Source organism: Teleopsis dalmanni, chromosome 1, assembly GCF_002237135.1.
Source record: "Teleopsis dalmanni isolate 2A chromosome 1, ASM223713v2, whole genome shotgun sequence".
Lineage (NCBI taxonomy): Eukaryota > Metazoa > Arthropoda > Insecta > Diptera > Diopsidae > Teleopsis > Teleopsis dalmanni.
The window spans coordinates 164,945,831-164,964,868 of record NC_051846.1 but is presented as its reverse complement, the minus strand read 5'-3'; the positions used below and the strand labels follow the sequence as shown (position 1 = coordinate 164,964,868).

The 19,038-nt window shown below is 27.0% G+C and overlaps 2 protein-coding genes and 1 long non-coding RNA gene across 6 annotated transcripts; 2 read left to right on the top strand and 1 right to left on the bottom strand.

The window, feature by feature from the left end:
• Window positions 1-2,694: 2,694 nt before the first annotated feature.
• On the bottom strand, window positions 2,695-4,232 carry LOC119669859 (eukaryotic translation initiation factor 2 subunit 1). The gene is made up of 2 exons (XM_038079892.1): window positions 3,398-4,232; window positions 2,695-3,337 (listed from the first exon to the last, which is right to left on the bottom strand). The coding sequence occupies exons 1-2, from the start codon at window positions 4,090-4,092 to the stop codon at window positions 3,016-3,018; spliced, it is 1,017 nt and encodes a 338-aa protein (XP_037935820.1). The 5' UTR covers window positions 4,093-4,232; the 3' UTR covers window positions 2,695-3,015.
• Window positions 4,233-6,397: 2,165 nt separating this feature from the next.
• On the top strand, window positions 6,398-14,820 carry LOC119669857 (eukaryotic translation initiation factor 4H). 4 transcript variants are annotated; one of them, XM_038079891.1, is made up of 6 exons: window positions 6,398-7,038; window positions 8,584-8,880; window positions 10,663-10,853; window positions 11,208-11,447; window positions 12,757-12,966; window positions 14,737-14,820. In XM_038079891.1, exons 1-5 carry the CDS (start codon window positions 7,007-7,009, stop codon window positions 12,921-12,923), a joined length of 927 nt encoding a protein of 308 aa, XP_037935819.1. In that variant the 5' UTR covers window positions 6,398-7,006; the 3' UTR covers window positions 12,924-12,966; window positions 14,737-14,820. The 4 variants fall into 4 exon arrangements, with proteins under 4 accessions (XP_037935819.1, XP_037935818.1, XP_037935816.1 ...); XM_038079890.1 differs by having other exon boundaries at window positions 10,663-10,910; window positions 12,760-12,966; XM_038079888.1 differs by having other exon boundaries at window positions 10,663-10,910.
• Window positions 14,821-15,098: 278 nt separating this feature from the next.
• On the top strand, window positions 15,099-18,870 carry LOC119669858. Its single transcript, XR_005251647.1, has 2 exons — window positions 15,099-15,196; window positions 18,723-18,870. It is a non-coding gene; the product is annotated as an uncharacterized LOC119669858 (long non-coding RNA).
• The last annotated feature ends 168 nt before the right edge of the window (window positions 18,871-19,038 follow it).

The following is a 19,038-nucleotide window of genomic DNA, read 5'->3' as shown; positions in this document are numbered from 1 at the left end:
GTAAAAAATAAATAAGCCTACCACCAACATTTACAATACAAACTACCTCAGGCTACAGCATTTTTTAATATTACGATTACAAATAAATCACGAATTACATGTTAGAGCAGTAGTAAATTGAGGCGTGAGAGGAGAAGCATTAAAATACAAACTTAACAAAAAAAAAAACAAATTTGGAGAAGGAACTTAAGATATTTGTCTCAAATTTAAAAAGTTTTAATTAATTAAGTGTAACCGGTATTACATTTAAGAAGTATTTTTTACATTTTTGAATGATTTTTATAATGGATTTTATGGGAAGGAGTCAAACGTTTTAGACTAAAGTGAATTTATTTATCAAACGAAATTCTAAATGAAATAAATTATATAGAATGGAACTGGCTAAATTTAAGTTATTCAATTTTTTTTATGTAAACTAAAATACACATCAATAAATATATATTTTATAAAAACTATATTAAGATATTCATTGTTTAACTCTATTAACCATTACAGGGTTAACTTCTTGTTAAATATCAGACTTCGGAGTGCTTTACCCCGTTTACTTTGTTCCTCAATGATCTATTGCAACGATTTCAAGTTCCCAGTGATGTTTCGTTATAAATTGATCATTTTATTGATGTTGTAACCACAAATAGCAGACGTCTATGTATACAGTGACTTTATTTTTTTTTCTTTTTGAAGAAGCTCAATGGCACTTCACGTTATCCTGAGTAATTAAATTCCATAAATTTAGTCTGTGCGACCAGTTATAATTTATTCCCATACTGTCATGTTCAACTGGCAGTCGTGGTGGCTGTGGTTAAACCCAAATTTATGTGAGAAGAATTATTGTATTTTACTTGATTTGGCGTGGAGCTGCGTATCCACATTGGGTACTGTGACCCAAAGATCAGCAGAGGTATTTAAAGGCCTCGGTTCTTATGGAGGGGAAAGCTATGTCAAACACATGACTTGGTGCTGGCGGAAATTCCTTTGAGTTTCATATGGGACGTTTATCGGCGCATTATCTTGATACATGTGTTTTTAGAACAACCTGGTCTTTAGCCTTCAAGACCGGTAACCACGTTTAACAACTCTGGTTTCTGAAACTCTAAAACGTAATACATGTTTAACTTTAAAATTACCTAAAAGAAATTTTAAAAACCTCTTGACACTGGCGATCTAATAATACATTTTTTCCATACACATCGCATAAATATTTCCTTTCTTAACAAATATGTTACCTTTCTAATAGTAAAAAAGGGAAATATGCCCAATGTACTGTTTTCGACATTCTACGATCGTTACGAATCTGAGAAAGGCTCGGAGACTAGCTGATTGCTGGTGACTATATTTTCAAAATTCTCAAAGATTACATCAATCTTGGCACCACTGCGATCAACAGTAACAATGTCAGCCTGGATAAGTAATCCAATTACTTAGAACTTATAGAAAGTTCTGGAGACAAAACTTACGAAACCATGAATTGTATCAGCTTTATTAAAACATTGGCATATTTCAGCGAATTATAATCTATCCAAGAGGCAGTTGGATTAAGACGAAAATAGTGTCATTAATTGAGTGATTATATAGTGACAACACTAACCGCGCTTAATGACCGAGGAGTACACGTAATTGAGGTGCCTGCCGAGAAATGCTGAAGACCGAACCCCAACAATGGTTCCTTATGACCAAATAAATAATGTTGCCGTTTTTGCATATATTAGGAATCATGGGATTTATGCGAGATGATATACTTTATACTTCGAACTCAGTTTAGCTCGTGCTAATTATTACAAACTACTATACCAATTTCATTGTCGAGACTACAATGAAACTGGTAAATGACATTTGGTTGTCATTTGTGTCAAGTGGCTTTAAAATGTAGCAGCTTCTAGAATCTCTCATTCCAGTCGTATTTGTTTCTGAAAAATGGAAGGTCTGTTAATGGTAAGTAGTTAAAGCCAAAAAAGGATCAACTCCTCCTTGTTTAGCTAAGATATTCGTTGCAATTCCACATTCCTCCCAATAAATGTGAACATCTAGTTAATACTAATGTTGGAAATATCGCTAAGTGAAGTAGAGAATCGGGAGCCAAAAAACCTAAGCCTGGTTCTGGATGAGTCTTGACACATGCACAGCAGGTATTCCAGTGTCTTCACCTCTAATACCGGTAGTGTTGTACTTCAAAAGATTTAGCATGTCAGGCAGTTCTGTATAGTAAGATACATTAAGGCGAAAACGATACAATGGTCTGCTTATGTAGTAATTATGGGACCGCAGAGAAAGCCGAGCAGCATATACAACGCAAAATCGAGCTAACCAGACACAGAGGTAGGCCAACAACAAGATGGGATGAAAACGTGTATAATGATGCAAGAACGATTGGAGAACTGAACTGGAAGAGAGTAGCAGAAGATCAGGACAGATAAAGGCAGATCGTGAGGGAGGTCAAGGTTCCCACTGAATTGTAGTACTAAATAAGAAGTTAGGAAATGCATTCTTACGGTTTAGGATCACCCCAGGACCTAAGATCTATACTTAGTTTCGCAGAATTTTTCATATGACTTATTTTACCAATTCCTCTGTAGAAATAAAATAAATAAAAGTTCGCAATTTATTAACAAATTAAAATAATACAAATTTTGAAATCGATTAGAAAATATTTGTTTATTCCAATATAAAAACTTTTTCAAACACTTCTTTTTGCGTCTAGCGCCCAGTTTTTTTTATTAGTTGTATATTTTATTTTATTATAATAAGATTTAATAACGTAAAATTCTAATTTATCTATAGTAATTGTTTTGCAATTAATAAAAAAATATTTTGACAAATAAATTTAACAAACTCATAACATAAAATTCATTTAGGAAATAAGTTTAGTTAAAATAATATAGATACTGATTTTAATAATTATTTATAAATTTGAAAAGTAGATTTTGTTCAAATGACTTTAACATAATGGGTCATCTTTACTGCAATTGTTTATAGTATTTTACTATAGCATAAAATTTTACTTATAAATAAAATGTTCTATTCTTCATCATCTTCGTCATTATGATTATTAACATTACGTGATTTAGTATGGTTAAATTCATTTTCTGGATCGAATTTCATACCCTCTTCGTCATCTTCATCTTCGTCATCATCACCACCAACTTCAGCATTCTCAGCTTCCGCACGTTCTAATCTTCGCGCCAAATCGGCTTCATCAATAGCAGTCACCAACTTAGGTGGCATAATAACTTTAAATTCACCTTCGCATTCTGTTATTTTAGCTTCTATATTTTTAATAGCTGTGTCGAGCGCTTTCAGACCGTCAGCCTTTTTAGTTGTAGAAGTAGTCATAACATACCTAACAATTATATATAAAAATATTTTAAGTATAAACAAATTTTTTTTTTAGTTTACTTACAATGGCGGTGCAATTAAATTAATTCGTATTGGTAGTTCTTCAGTACTTAAATCAAGTCCTGTTCTTAATGCAGATTTAACAGCATCAATTCCTTCATAACCATAGCATGAACACTCAATGTCGGCACGTATTTTCACTGTTGGCGATACTAGTTTACGTTTAATATTGCTTAACAATACTTCTTTAGTTTGATCATCAAGACCGCATTCATCGAACACCGATGGATCCGTTACCGATTGCTTAAAAATGTCGTAGGCAACAGTTTTACTATTGTACTTCTTTTCGAAGTACCAGGCAGTTTTTAGATATAATTCTTCTAATTTTTCACTTGTATCGTATTCAAGTATATCAGCTACATGTCTTAGCAAAGAGTTCACTGCTTTCGCCTTTGCAAATCGTTCTGTGCATTTCTCTACATCTTCTGCAGAAACACGTCTTTTTGATAAATCTATGTATCCCTTATCCTTATCAACACGTATAACTACAACTGGTTCGGTTTTGCCCACTCGAATTAGTTTATTGATGGAGCGTATACGACGACGAGAAAGTTCAGAGAGTAAAATCATACCTTCTATATTATTATATTCAAGTAAATGTACGTAAGCACCCATTTCTGCAATTGACAGCACATTTACTACGACTACATCATCTACTTCTGGATATTTTTCACTATAAAAACGCGAAGCTAACGCCATTGTATTATAATTTATTCTCCGTTTTTATTTCTTTTAATTTAATTAATGAAAAAGATTTATGGCAAAATGATTTTTAGATTTGCGGTAAATTAGTGAAACTTGTAACAAAAACGTGTACAATTTTATAGAGTGGCATATGTACACGAAGAGAAACGTCAAATTATTTACAAGTACAGTACGGTTGAAAATGTCATTTATTACACAGATAAAAATGTTTGGTCTAAACAATGTCATCTGTTTATATGTTTGAGTAAATTGAGATAAATTGTATTGAAATTTCCTAGGGATTTTTTTCACTGCACTTATGAAAATACTTAATTATTTAAGTATATATTTATTACACTTATTTATTATTTTTGTTTAAAAGTTTTCAAATTTATTTATTAAACATCTTAAAGAATTTTCACAATAATAACACTAAATTTACCTAATTTTTATCTAATTTACCGTACTTGAAATTTTGGTAAATACCAACATTCGCTGTCATACCAACATAATTTAATATTTCCTTTAATTTACCATCAATTTACTTGAACTCGCACACGGCTATAATAATATTTAGTAAAGAATAAGAATATATATATATATGAAAAAAATTGTAATAGAAACTTAGGACGTGTGCAAGTTAGGCTAAATTGATGATAAACCAAATGGGAAATTTTTTGGGATTTTTTAAACTGCACACATTTAGCCATTTATCAACACGTATCGACACACTACATTATCGGCACAACTTAGAATTTCCCTCATTTAAAACGTAACTTAGCCTAACTCACACACGTCCTTAATAAAGAATATATATTCCATTAGCTGATTTAAAAAAAGTGTATAGCAAAGAAAGTTTAAATTTTATATATATGTATCAATTATTCGCACTTCATACAGAAAACAAAAAAATTATATTTTTTTGTTTCAAATTTTTTGAGTGGATACATCAAAAATATCTTAAAGTCGGTTTTGTTTTTTAGGAATTTTACATTTATTTCGTACGCTGTATTTTGTATGTCTCTATAAGTATTTCGGCAAATTCAATTTTGCCTTCATCAGGAGAGTTCCTAACACTATTTCTATTATAATTAGAAATTCGAATTCGCCGAAATACTTGCTTTTAGGATTTAAAAAACAAAATGGACTTTTAAAATATTTTTGTTGTTTTCATAGAAAAATAAGAACATAAAAATGTTATAATCATACCTGCTAGTTTTGATAAAAAAAGACTATATAATAATGTAAATAGTATACAATTTCATATATTAATCAACAAATTTTTAGAAATGTTAAAGTTTATTTTTTGTTTTAATCACCTAGAGTTTTATTTAAAACACTGAAATTATTTCTATGATCATTCCTTTCAAAAATGTAGGAATTATGTATGTTCTGGATGATCCAGTCTGGATCTTAATTTACCAAAATTAATAAAACCTATCACTGTTAAAGATTATTAAAGTAAAATTTAAAAAATAATGCATTAATTATTTAATTAAATTTATATTGGTGGCAGTATATATTAGTGTGAAGATGTGGTGAAGTTCGCAAAGTCGCAACGCTTGAGATGGTTAGGACACGTCATGAGAATGCCGGACGATAGACCACAAAAGCGAATACTCCATTTCACGCCGTATAATGACCGCAGCAGAGGTAGACCACGTATAAGATGGCTCGACAACGTGACTGAAGACATCAGGAAAATGGGTATACAAAGCTGGAGATCTAAAACATCATGCAAAGCAGAATGGAGAAAGCTGGTTGATGCAGCTAAAGCTCACCCCGAGCTGTAACGCTGATGATGATGATAATATATTAGTGTTATTACGAACATTTTATTTGAAATCAAGAAATAAAAAACTATGATTTATTATTTATATACAAATTATATTTTATAAAAATATTTTTCTGATATTTCGATTATCTGCGATAGTCATATTCAGGGATAATAAATAAATTAATAAATAATAAATTAATAAATAATAAATTATTAGTATTAAATTATATAATATATTATTACATATTAACGAACTTTATATAAAGCTATATCTAAAAAATTAATCATATTATCACTTGAATTATAATCAATTTTATAGTAAACAGTCTCTATCAAATGGAAAGTGTTAAGGCTTTTTTCGCCATACATTATAAATAATGTTTTTAATTATTTGGGTATTAAAAATTTTATTAATCGTATGTACCTATATTTATGCCATTTTATTCAGACATATTTGCTAAATATAAGGCTTGACAGTTTTATTAGACCAAAACAATCATATACGGTATAATTGAAGCGATATCTTGTATCAGTTTTTGACAAACACAATAGTAAAAGGAATACATTCCTTTTAGACAGACGTATTGTACTTGTTAAAGTACTAATTCTGGAAATTCATAGAAAAAATTTATTTAAAAAAAAATATATATATTTTTCAAATAAATAAGCAATTCATTTTTGGGAAATAGTTGACAAAATTTTACAGTGATAATCCTTAAATTTTACAAAACTAAAAATAATTCACAAATAACAGCGCTTGCCCGGGTGCAGCGAAAATTAATTGAAAACAGAACAAGAAAAGTTCTCCGCTAAACAATAAAGATTTGTGTGTAAAAAAAACATTAAAAGTGCAGTAATCCGAGTTCTTCATGTCTCATTGTCGCTGCACCGGTGCAAGCGTGTGTCCATAAAGTTAGCAAAATAGTTTACTTTGTTACATATATGCGCGACATCGTATAACCGCATTGTGTGCGAGAGTGATAAAATTTTTGACATCACCCATTATATTTCAGTTCATTTTGTTTTGATAATATCGTAAAAGCCATAAGTTAGAAAGAAACAATACTATTTTACAGTTGCTCATAGAATTGTCAACGAAAAACGTCGAAAAAGGCATAGAGAAGAAAGTTAGACCATTTTAAAAAATAAAACATGGCTGGAAGAGGTGGATTTGATCACGCTAGGTAAATATATTTAAATTAACTTGATAAAAATGATTAAATTCATATGCAAAGTACCTGTATAATGAATTCCTGAAATGATACTGTGGTAATTGATATTATGAAATGTAAATCTAATTGAGTAATGTTTTACGGGTTTTAATTGTCAATTTCGCATTTTATGCTGATTTGGGTGGACGGTGTATTGATAGGCAAATAATGTAAAAAGAGAATTTAATAAAATTAAAAATATATAAAGTTTAATTGCAAAACTAATAGATGTTTAAAATGTGATATTTTTTGTGATAATGGTATGGTATGGAATGAAAGTACAACTGTTCACAAGTTGTCGAAGTAGACTTTAGTTGTGTTATAATAATTATTTTAAAGTCAATAATTTTATTATATTTCGCATTAATAATTTATAATTTATAGTAGAATTAATGTTTCTCTTCAGTTAATGTTGGCTGAAATCTGTAATTACACAGTATCTTAAATTATTGTTAACGCCCGGTAAACAGGAATCAGTCCGCTATTTTGGCAACTGCTGAAAGAGGAAATGTGTAATTGGATTAACTTATTCGCTCTTTCTAGACACATTTTACCGCACTCTTTAGAGATAATCAGTAAAGACAGTAGCAAATATTAAAATGTAAAATTGTTTACTTATATTTGAACACATCATGTGTATTATATAATGGCTACTATGATTACGGAATGAAGGTAGGGAGCTACACTAACTGAGTGATATAAAGTGACATTTTCATATTATATGTCTATTACATCAGTTCATTATGTTTATTCATAGCGGAATTCAGTGTCTAGTATCCAATATATGCATAATTTCATCTTAAAGGTTAAGATCAATATGTAATTTCAATTTATACGGCATTTGGTAGAGGACCTTATTGAAGTTATTTAACTTTTCGGTAAAGTTCGAAAAGTTCCGTGCAAATGTATGTACATATATACTCTCTATATATCCACCAATTTAAAAGTAATTGGTTGTCGTAGTTTGATGCGCACTTATAAAACTGGTAATGCTTATTCTTCAACATATTCTCCAGTAAGTTTTAAGTATTACCTGTATACATAATTCCAGCGCTGGTAGCTACCACTGACTTTTGCCTATTTTAGTATATGTATTTGTGATCTCAGTTGAGCATTGACTGCTTGGGTGAATGACAGAGTTTACTTTGAAATTGATATAAGTTTAATTTACAAGTTTAATCTGTAATACGATTTCTTGCTACTCATTTCCCAAGAGTTTTCGATATATGGTCTTTTATAAGTGTCCTGGATGGATTCAGTTTCACCAATTTAACAATACTATATGTTTTCTCTCAAAACAATTGATTCATTATATGATTATTTGATTTATGTTGAACTTTTTCGAAATGTATCTGTCTAGGTTGTATAGCGAGATATGGGTGTATGGAGAGTTTATTTATTATCACTGAATTATATACAACTAAATTATGTATGATTTAATTATCTAAAATTTAATTATATTAGACTTATATATAACTTAATAATAATAATTGAAATGAAACTATTTCTGGTCTACAGGAATTATGATCGTCCTGCAAAACAATTACCTACGGAACCTCCATTTATCGCTTACGTTGGAAATCTGCCCCAAGGGCTTGTACAAGGTGATGTTATGAAAATATTCCAAAACTTCGAGGTGAAAAATGTGCGTTTAGTAAAGGATCGTGAAACTGATCAATTTAAAGGATTTTGTTATGTAGAATTCGAAACATTGGAAAACTTGGAACGAGCTCTTGATTGCGATGGTAGAATAAAAGTAGATGATTTATCTGCACCACTCAGAATAGATATTGCTGATAGAAGAAAAAATGACCGGTAAGTATAAACCGTTTATAATATTGTTTAAAATATATTAAATGTTTTAATAATATTCAATATTCATTATTGAGTTTTTATAAACCTGACGATGGTAAAAGATGTCAACTTGAAGTATCATTAGTGTAAAAATTTGTATTAAAGTTCGCCAATTATATTGGAGTTTTTAGAGTGAAATAGATGTTGTTTGTAGTAGCGCGTTACAGGGTTCCAATGCAGTTGAGCTAGATAATGAAAAACAAAAAGTATGACAAAAGAAAAGAAAGAGGAATTCACCTTATATGATAGTTGATAGGCATTATAATAGATAATAAAATAATAGATCTAAAATTGAAGAACTCTAATAATCTTACATAGGACTAAGAGAAAAGTAATGTGAATGTTAGATCTTGTAGAGAAAAATCTAAATATTGATTATAACCTAAGATCACTTCTCGGAACTTGTATAAAACAATACTATAATGTTTACTATATTATTGTTTCTATTTTTATATTCAATAAATATTAATATATAAAGTTTGTTTGCTGTTTGTAAGTAGCATTACGGCATTGACACGATGATATTGGTTAATTCTATAAAATAGAATTTTTTTTGAAACAGTCAGTCTATTGTAGATAGGTATTGGTTGTGTGAGAGAGGAGGAGATTATTTGGCAATGAAATTGGATTGGGGGCTGATTAGGATCAAGTGGGAGTAGGATCAATTTAAAGTCAACCAGGATAACAACGAAGAAACATAGCTTCTTCTATTGCTGCATGCGTCGGTTATATAGATGTTCAAATTTTACCAAGCTGATGCGTTGATTGGAACCGTGATATTGTTACGAAAGTATGCCGTTTTGTGAACGTAGAAACGAACCAAAAGACGTAACAATATCTTGACGAACTTTTACTTCAAATGAATTTCTACTTGAAATTTTTACAGGGTGTTAGTGAAGAATCAAAGTTTTTTGAATTGCTAATTTGTGTTTCCTTTGGAATGGATTTTGATTAACTCGTTAATTACAATCTCTTAATATACTATACAATATGCCGTTTTAACAATATATAAAGTATATTCTGACCAGACTCGGTAATTCGATATTCGATAAACGTATAATTCATTTTTGTGATTTTACTGCATTGCCGAGTTTTCAAAGCATCAGGTCTGATAATATTTTCCATTATTTTATGAACAACATAAAGACAAAAGAAGTTGATCATTTGAACGTTCACTTATAATTTCATACATTCAGAAAAAATTGAAGAAGTGTCAAAAATTTTATTATTAGAATCCCAAGGTGTTAAGTTGATCCGAAAACCTACACTATATATAATACAGGTAGATTAGAATATGGGTAAAGGCTTCAAGTGCTCTAAAGCTATCCGGTTTTATTAGATCCTCTGCATTGAAATACATAGAATGTTAGTTACTAAGAATATATATATATATATATATATATATATATATATATATATATTCATTGGTTCGTATAATAAATGTAGACATTGTATATGCGAAAATTGGGGTTAGTATAAAACGTTTACAACTCCAAACTTCGATATATCGAGAAGTAGGTTATATCGGCATATAGCTTAGAGGAAAAATAGTTCAGATTATGAAATTTACTAAGTTTACTAATTTGTCAAATCGAAGTGTTTGGGAACTTGAAATTGCTTTATTAAAAATTTTTGAAACATGTAATTGATACAGAATAAATTAAAAATATATTAAAATAAATAAATGAATACATTTATGTATTCTAAATTGAATACATTTGACATGTTGTTAAAATTTTTTAGAGGTGCTTCACAAAGCGGCGGTGGTGGTGGCGGTTTTAATAAGCGTGGACCTCCAAGACAAGGTGGTGGAAATCATCAACAACAATATAATCGTGGTGGCGGAGGCGGTGGCGGTGGCAACCGTGGAGATAATCGAGGCGATAATCGAGGTGATAATCGTGATAACCGTGATAATCGCGGAGACAACAGAGGTTCGTACAATGATAATGATAGGAATCGCGGAGGTGGAATGAATAGAGGCTACAACGGTAATTGTTGGAACAGTTTGAAAAATATCAATGAAACAAAAAAGACAATATTTTTAGTTATTAAATTTTTTCTAAAATTTTTTGTTAGTAGTCTTTTAAAGATATATGTGTAGCGTTCCCAGTTACTCCACATTTGTGCCCTATATATTTTGGCTCCACACGCATGACACAAAATTATTTAACTTTCCTTTAACTTACGTTTTAAACTAAATTACATATTGGTTTGTTAAACTATAATTTTGTTTGTTTATAAAAATTAATGAAATCTTAAATTTATATATTATTGCGTGTTTATAGATCATCGCCCTCTGAATCGTGGTCAATATGGCAATTTTAACAATGAAGAACGAAATTACGATCGCCCTCATTATGATAGAAATCATAGAGAAGGCAGTCACCGGGGTAATAATGCGCGCGAAGGAGGAAATGAACGATATAACAGCTTTAACAGAAATCGTGGTGGTGATCGAGATCGCCCGCATTTTAATCCAAATCACAACGATAGACCTCCGGCTTCATCCGCCTTGGGCAGTATAGGTATGTATTTATATTGCATAATGTACACATTTCATCATAAATTCTCATTGGCACCAAACTAGTAGGGTTTTTAACATCCCATGGTATCTTAATAGTCCTTTACTTGTAACAAGAACTTTCCTGGCTCAATTGAGGACAGAATATAGTATAGCACATATCCAATTTCCATGGCAATCCCAGTTCTAATTTTCATGACGCCGTATATCTGTTATCATGTCTCAACTCTTTAAGGTATTGTTTTATCAGCATGGCAATCTTGACATAGTTTAGTTTCAATTAATATCCACCGACATCTATTCTTTGTTTTTTTGGATTTTGAATATCAAAATAATCTAAATATCAAGCTTTTCTGATTCTACAGCAATGATGACTCCTTTGTTTTTGGTCATGTCTATGAAGGCCTGCTATATAAACAGTCTAATTAATTTTGACAATTTCGTACTGTTAGTACTATTTAGATTTTTTTACCTCGTCACTATTCAAATTTAATTCAAATTTCTCTACTCCTTTCACTCTAAAATTTTTAATTTACATTGAAAACAATAATTTCACATTTGACGTGACCATAACTGTCTGCATTATTCGGCAAACGGCCATACCATTCGTTGTTCTTGTTGAGGTCCGTTGAGACCTGTGAAGTAGATAACAGATGAGGTTTACAAGACAAATACATGGGTTGGGATGGGATTCAACATTCCCCAAAGGGACTACACAAGCCGTGACCATTCGTCGTTGTATTGTCCGCATATCATAGCATTTAGTTGACTAAATTTGTAAATGTAGTTTTATTTCATTTAGATAATTTAAATCATTGATTTGAATTATTATATTATCTAGTAATTTAGATCTAAACGTTAACTTAATATCTCAGTTTACTATTATATATTATTTAATGTTTGACTCTTAGTATTTGCATTATTATCATATAATACTAATTTTTTGAAAACACTAACTCTAAAAGATTATAGACGCAGTAAGTTCTCAAGTTTATTTTATCAGATAGCATAATAACATTATTACAAGGAAACCTTCTTTCCTATTTTGCAATGAGTGAATCATATATTACACATCATTTATTACACAAATCTGTAATAGCGTAAAATGGAAGATTGTTTGTCTGTTATATATATCAAACTCCATGTCGCATTTTATCGAAAACATAATATATCATCTCACTTCAGACATGGCTAAAAATCATTTTACAATACCATAGTAGTTTATGTTGCCTGATCTTTCACCTATTGTTTGCAATAAGTGAAAGCGATAAATATAATAAAAGTACTTTTTGTTTGTTTACTTTTCGTTTCAGATGATAGTGAAAGACCGAGACTCAACTTGAAACCGAGAACTATACAGGCGCCTATAAACGCGCTCGCGGAAACCAAACAAGCGGCATCTATTTTTGGTAATGCCAAACCGAGGGAAGAGAAATTGAAAGATATTCAACCCAGTACATCGCAGGATGATGAAAAGTAAAACGTGGGCTAAAGATGCAGAGATTTTTTAACGAAAAGAAAAGGTTTACAATAATAACAACATATATCGCTTAAACAACATAAAAAAAAAGAAAAAAACAAGTAACAGTTTTACAATTAATTATTCTCTAATAAATAATTTAAATAGAAAATATAAATGCCTAGACAGTAAATAGAGTAAAAAGAGAATCAGAGATTAGCGAATCGCGTAATATAAAAACAAAATATAAACAAAGTAACTACAAAAATAAAAAGTAAATACATTAAAAATTCTGGTAATTTTTATAAAAATTCAATGTAAAAATAGCTTAAAATACATAAAACAAAAAATATTCAAAAAAAAATATTATTTTACATATTTTTTGTTAATTTTTCTTAATAACTAGTTTCCCTTTTGACAACGTCCCAAGTTTGAATTTAAATAAGACAAAGAATTTTACAATAACAATTCACTAAAGGATTTGTAAACAATATATATTTAATTATTAATATATATATATATATATATATATATGATATATACATATACATATATATAAAATATATAAAAATGAATATATATAGTATATTTAAATATATATCGTATACATAAATATAAATATATGTAATATATGTATTTTTATATATATATATATGTATATATATAAAACTATTAATATAAAAATAATTAAAAAATAATAAAATTATTAAAATTAATTATTAAGTAAATATTAAACTTAATTTTAATATTTATATATAGAAATGAAGGCATAAACTCAAGAAAAAAACAAACAAAAACTTAAGCAACCAGAAAATATATACATATTTGTAATAATTATAACAAACTTACATTTAATTAAATACATATAAACGTATATATATATAAATATTTATTTATACAAATATTAAAAATATATATAATTTCTATATATATTTGCATATTATACGATTAATATTAAAGAGAAAAATAAAATAAAATTGAAACTTGATATTGTAAATTAAATTGAACATTTGAAATATATAAAATAATTTATAATAATATTTATATAAATAAAAAAGAAAAAGCAATTTGCAATAAAAGAAGTAAAACAAACAATTCACTCATTAATAACGATTTATTCTTAAGAATTTTTAAAATATATTTAAAATATTGAAGAAAAAGAAATTCGCTTCTCTATTCTCTCTACACTAAGAAATTTTTTTTGTGTTTCGTTTGCTTATCAATAGAAAGCAAAGCTAGACATTAAAAATTTTTTCTATTGTAACTTTTATTGAATTATTGAAAGAAGCTTCGATTGATTATTATTTTTATAAATAATTTTCAAGATTTTTTATTTATTCTGTAATTAAACAAAGGCACTAACTTTTTAGATACACGTGTATTTTTATTGTTTAAATTGGCGTTATGAAGTTTTTTAAAAAATTATTTTTAATTTTAAATTAATAAAGAGTATTTTTATTTTTGTTAAAATTGTGTTTACCCTTAAATTACTTCTAAATATTTATGCTTTTTAAGCATAAATATGTATAATTAAAAACAAATCTTTAATATAAAATATGAAGTACACTTATAAAATTAATGAATCTATATAAAAAAACAATATAAATTTTGTACACAAACCAAACGTAAAGTTGAAAATATATTACAACAGCATATAAAATTTAAAATATAATGTTTAATTAATACATCTTTTATATAAAGAAATAAAAAAAAAAAACAAAAATTCAAAAAATTTGCATACAATTATTAATTTTATGTTTATTAATTTAATAATTTAAAAATAAAATAATTCAAAAAGAGAAAAATTAAAGTATTGCTTTTTTTACTTAAAAAGGTAAATAAATTTAGTATATTGCTATATGGATCACTTCAATCAAAAAACTAGTCATAGTCGTTGTCGTGAAAAAGCTTAAAATGTCAAAAATACACAAAAAGTAATATGGTATAACAGGTATCATATTCTTAGAATTTACATTGAGTCTCTATTTAACTATGTATCTTTTTCTTTTTCAGAACACCTATCAAGATCGAGACTTATGGGTGATCCGAAATTCCAGCAAGTGATGATATTAAGTTACTTTGCAAACGAAAGAACTCACTTTATCGAAATTTCAATTTAATATGTGATATCACTAATTATAATGAATTGTGGTTGACAAGAAACTATAGTATATTTAAAAAAATAAATTAAAACAGTAAAAATAAAAGAAATTAAAATATATCCGTTAAAATAACAATATATTACAAGTGAAACTAATGAGGAAGTATTTAATATGACAATTTCCAATTTCTTGGTAAGTAGGTTATTAACAATAAATTAGAATTATTTGGAATAACAGTTGACGTCTAAAATACGAATACTCAATTTAAGAAATGTTCAATTTAACTAACAACAAAGTCTTGTCTTAATCCATAATTCATTATATAAAATGAATCCATAATCATTATTTAGAATGAATCCATAATTCATTATGTAGAATGACTCCATAATTCATGTAAAATGAATTCATAATTCATTATGTAGAATGAACTCATAATTTATTTTATAAAATGAATACATATTATATTATGTAGAATGAATGCATAATTTATTATGTAGAATGAATCCACAATTTATTAAATAAAATGAATAATTCATTATTATATAGAATGATTTCGTAATTCATTATATAGAATGGATTCATAATTCATTATATAGAGTGAATTCATAATTCATTATATAGAATAAATTTATAATTCATTATTTAAAATAAATTCATAACTCTTTACATAGAATGAATTCATAATTTATTATGTAAAATGAATCCATAATATATTATGTAGAATGAATGCATAATTTATTATGTAGAATGAATCAACAATTCATTAAATAGAATAAAGAATTGATTATATAGAATGATTTCGTAATTCATTATATAGAATGAATTCATAATTCATTATATAGAATGATTTCGTAATTTATTATATAGAATGGATTCATAATTCATTATATAGAGTGAATTCATAATTCATTATATAAAATAAATTTATAATTCATTATTTAGAATAAATTCATAACTCTTTACATAGAATGAATTCATAATTTATTATGTAAAATGAATCCATAATATATTATGTAGAATAAATGCATAATTTATTATGTAGAATGAATCAACAATTCATTAATAAGAATGAAGAATTGATTATATAGAATGATTTCGTAATTCATTATATAGAATGAATTCATAATTCATTATATAGAATGAATTCATAATTCATTATATAGAATGAATTCATAATTTATTATATAGAATGAATTCATAATTCATTATATAGAATAAATTTATAATATCCATAATTCATTCTGTAATATATTATGCAGAATGAATCAACAATTCATTAAATAGATTGAATAATTAATTATATAGAATGATTTCGTAATTCATTATATAGAATGAATTCATAATTCATTATATAGAATGAATAATTCATTATATAGAATGAATTCATAATTTATTATATAGAATGAATTCATAATTCATTATATAGAATGAATTCATAATTCATTATATAGAATGAATTCATAATTCATTATATGGAATGAATTCATAATTCACTATATAGAATGAATTCATAATTCATTATATAGAATGAATTCATAATTCATTATATAGAATGAATTCATAATTCATTATATAGAATGAATTCATAATTCATTATATAGAATAAATTCATAACTTATTACATAGAATGAATTCATAATGTAGAATAGTCAATTGTTTTTCGAAAGGTGTAGAAAAATAAAACTCGTGCGAAAAAATATATATAAATATATATAAGTCGCTATATAAGATATATTGCCTATATGTATTTAATATAAATTTATATCGTTATTGATTTGTGGTTCTATCTCGTTGAGGTGGGAAGATTTCTTTACCTAGACTCGGTTCAACATAGAATATTCATAGCTATCTCTCTCATTACAATTAAATAAATAAAACGTTTACGAAGAGAACTTTAACATATTTTTAGGCCAAAATTAATCCGCTAGATTCATATTATCCGTAGTTTCGGTTATGTTTATCAAATTCGTGGTTCACATTTGTACTTAAAGATTAGGTTTTTATAAATCGAGAGAACAAACGATGTTATTCTTTTTAACTAGCTATTTATTCAAAAAGAGTACGTTTAAAATGTGATTTTAAAAAATCATGGTGTGAGATAAATTAATTTAAATCCCAATTTAATGTCCTATTATTATGTCCTAATAATATTAATATTTTGATACTAAGATTTTTTATAAAATAGAATATAATATTGAATATAATTGTAAAAGTTGTATACATATATGACATTATAGTGAAGAAGTTTTTATCCACAAGTATTTATTTTTAATTAAGTACATTTTTGGGCTGATCCAAAAGCTCTTTTAATTATTGCTCACAACTTATCATCAGTTGTATTTGGAAATATATAAAATTCTATATATAATATTTGCACTGCAAGTATCAGGAATTGAAGCTACCCAAATTAGAATCGTGAATTCTCGTCCTACCTATCACACAAAGCATTTATTTGATGTCTACATTTTATACTAAAGAGTCTGTACAAAAGATCTTACAGGTCGCAATCCATGCGCAGCCAACCTATCCATAATAATAATAATATACTAAAGAGATCCTCTCTGATTTCAAGCGAAGTTTCTAAAATAATCTACTACTGTAAAATAGCTTTGGTGGTATTTATAATCACCCATATACATTCTAGGCAATGTATATGTCTTGTAAATTCTTTCATGTTATCTGCTTTTAGGTCTCAGGTTACCACTACAACAATCTAGTACTACTTTTGTCTATAAACCATAGACTTCTAATAAATGGTGAGTTCCGCATAACTTATAACGCTTTAAGCACCATACGAGCTAGTCTTATATATGTAAGAGAAGCCCTAATCCAGAGCAAGACTAACCAAGCCTCTTCTAGTGGCTTGCACCAGACCCTGTATACCGTTATTGTTTTTACACATGGCAATCTTATTTTTTATAGGAGCGGTCAATCTCATACGTTATATTACAAACATTTGAAAAAAAAACAGAGTTGTTCATAGTTGACAATACACAAAATTAGTTTTTATTTTTATTACAATTTGTTCACATTTTAATATATATATATATAATTTAATTAAGGTTATACAAAATATTTTTGAAAAATTACATACAAAGTTATATATTTGTTTTTTGTCATAATATTTAAATTGAATATTATATTTATTACAATTTCTTATAAACTTCTTTGAAAAATGTTGCTTTATTGTTTGTATTTTGTAAGTAAAAAAATTAAATGATTTCCGCTATATAAAAACTAATTGTAATATAGAAATATATATATATAATTTTTTTACATATATTTGTGTAAAGCAAAATTTTTTAAATATTTATAACATATATGCATGAATTGATTTAGTGATATAGATTATAATTATAGAAAACACATTAAGCATATATAATAAAACACATAATATAATATAAAATAGTTTGCAAAATATATAAAATTTATATGAAATTAAAAACAGAATAATATAATTATTTTAATAAATTTACTTAAATTTCCTTTAAAAATTTATTAATTTAACTAAATTTTTTTTACTCAAGTGAAGTAAATATTTTAATAGAAAACATAATCTTCTGGTTGTTATTTTTTTATATAGAAAATTATTTTGAAAAACTTTATTTTCTTATAAATTTGGTTTGTTTATTTAAAAATAAATGCGCATTCTTGTTCGTTATAAGTTTTTAGTTATATTTATTTAGAAATTTATATATATTTTCTTTTTATATTGCAGATACATAAATTAAAATATTACCACAATGGACAGTTTATAGAGTTAGTATTAAATTTTTATGGCATTTGTTATTTGTTCGAGAAATAGAGCAGAGCATTCGGGTAAGTTTAAGAGGGGTACTTGGTTATGGTGTCAGTATAAATAATAATATTATTTGATTAATATTATTTTGTTAAAATTTGATAAACAATTTTTAAAAGTTTAAAATTAGTACAGAAATGCTTATATATTCAAAACATTCGTTTTATATTTCTTTTAGTATATATATATATATTTATCAAATAAGAAACTAAAAATTATAGAAATAGTAAAAGAA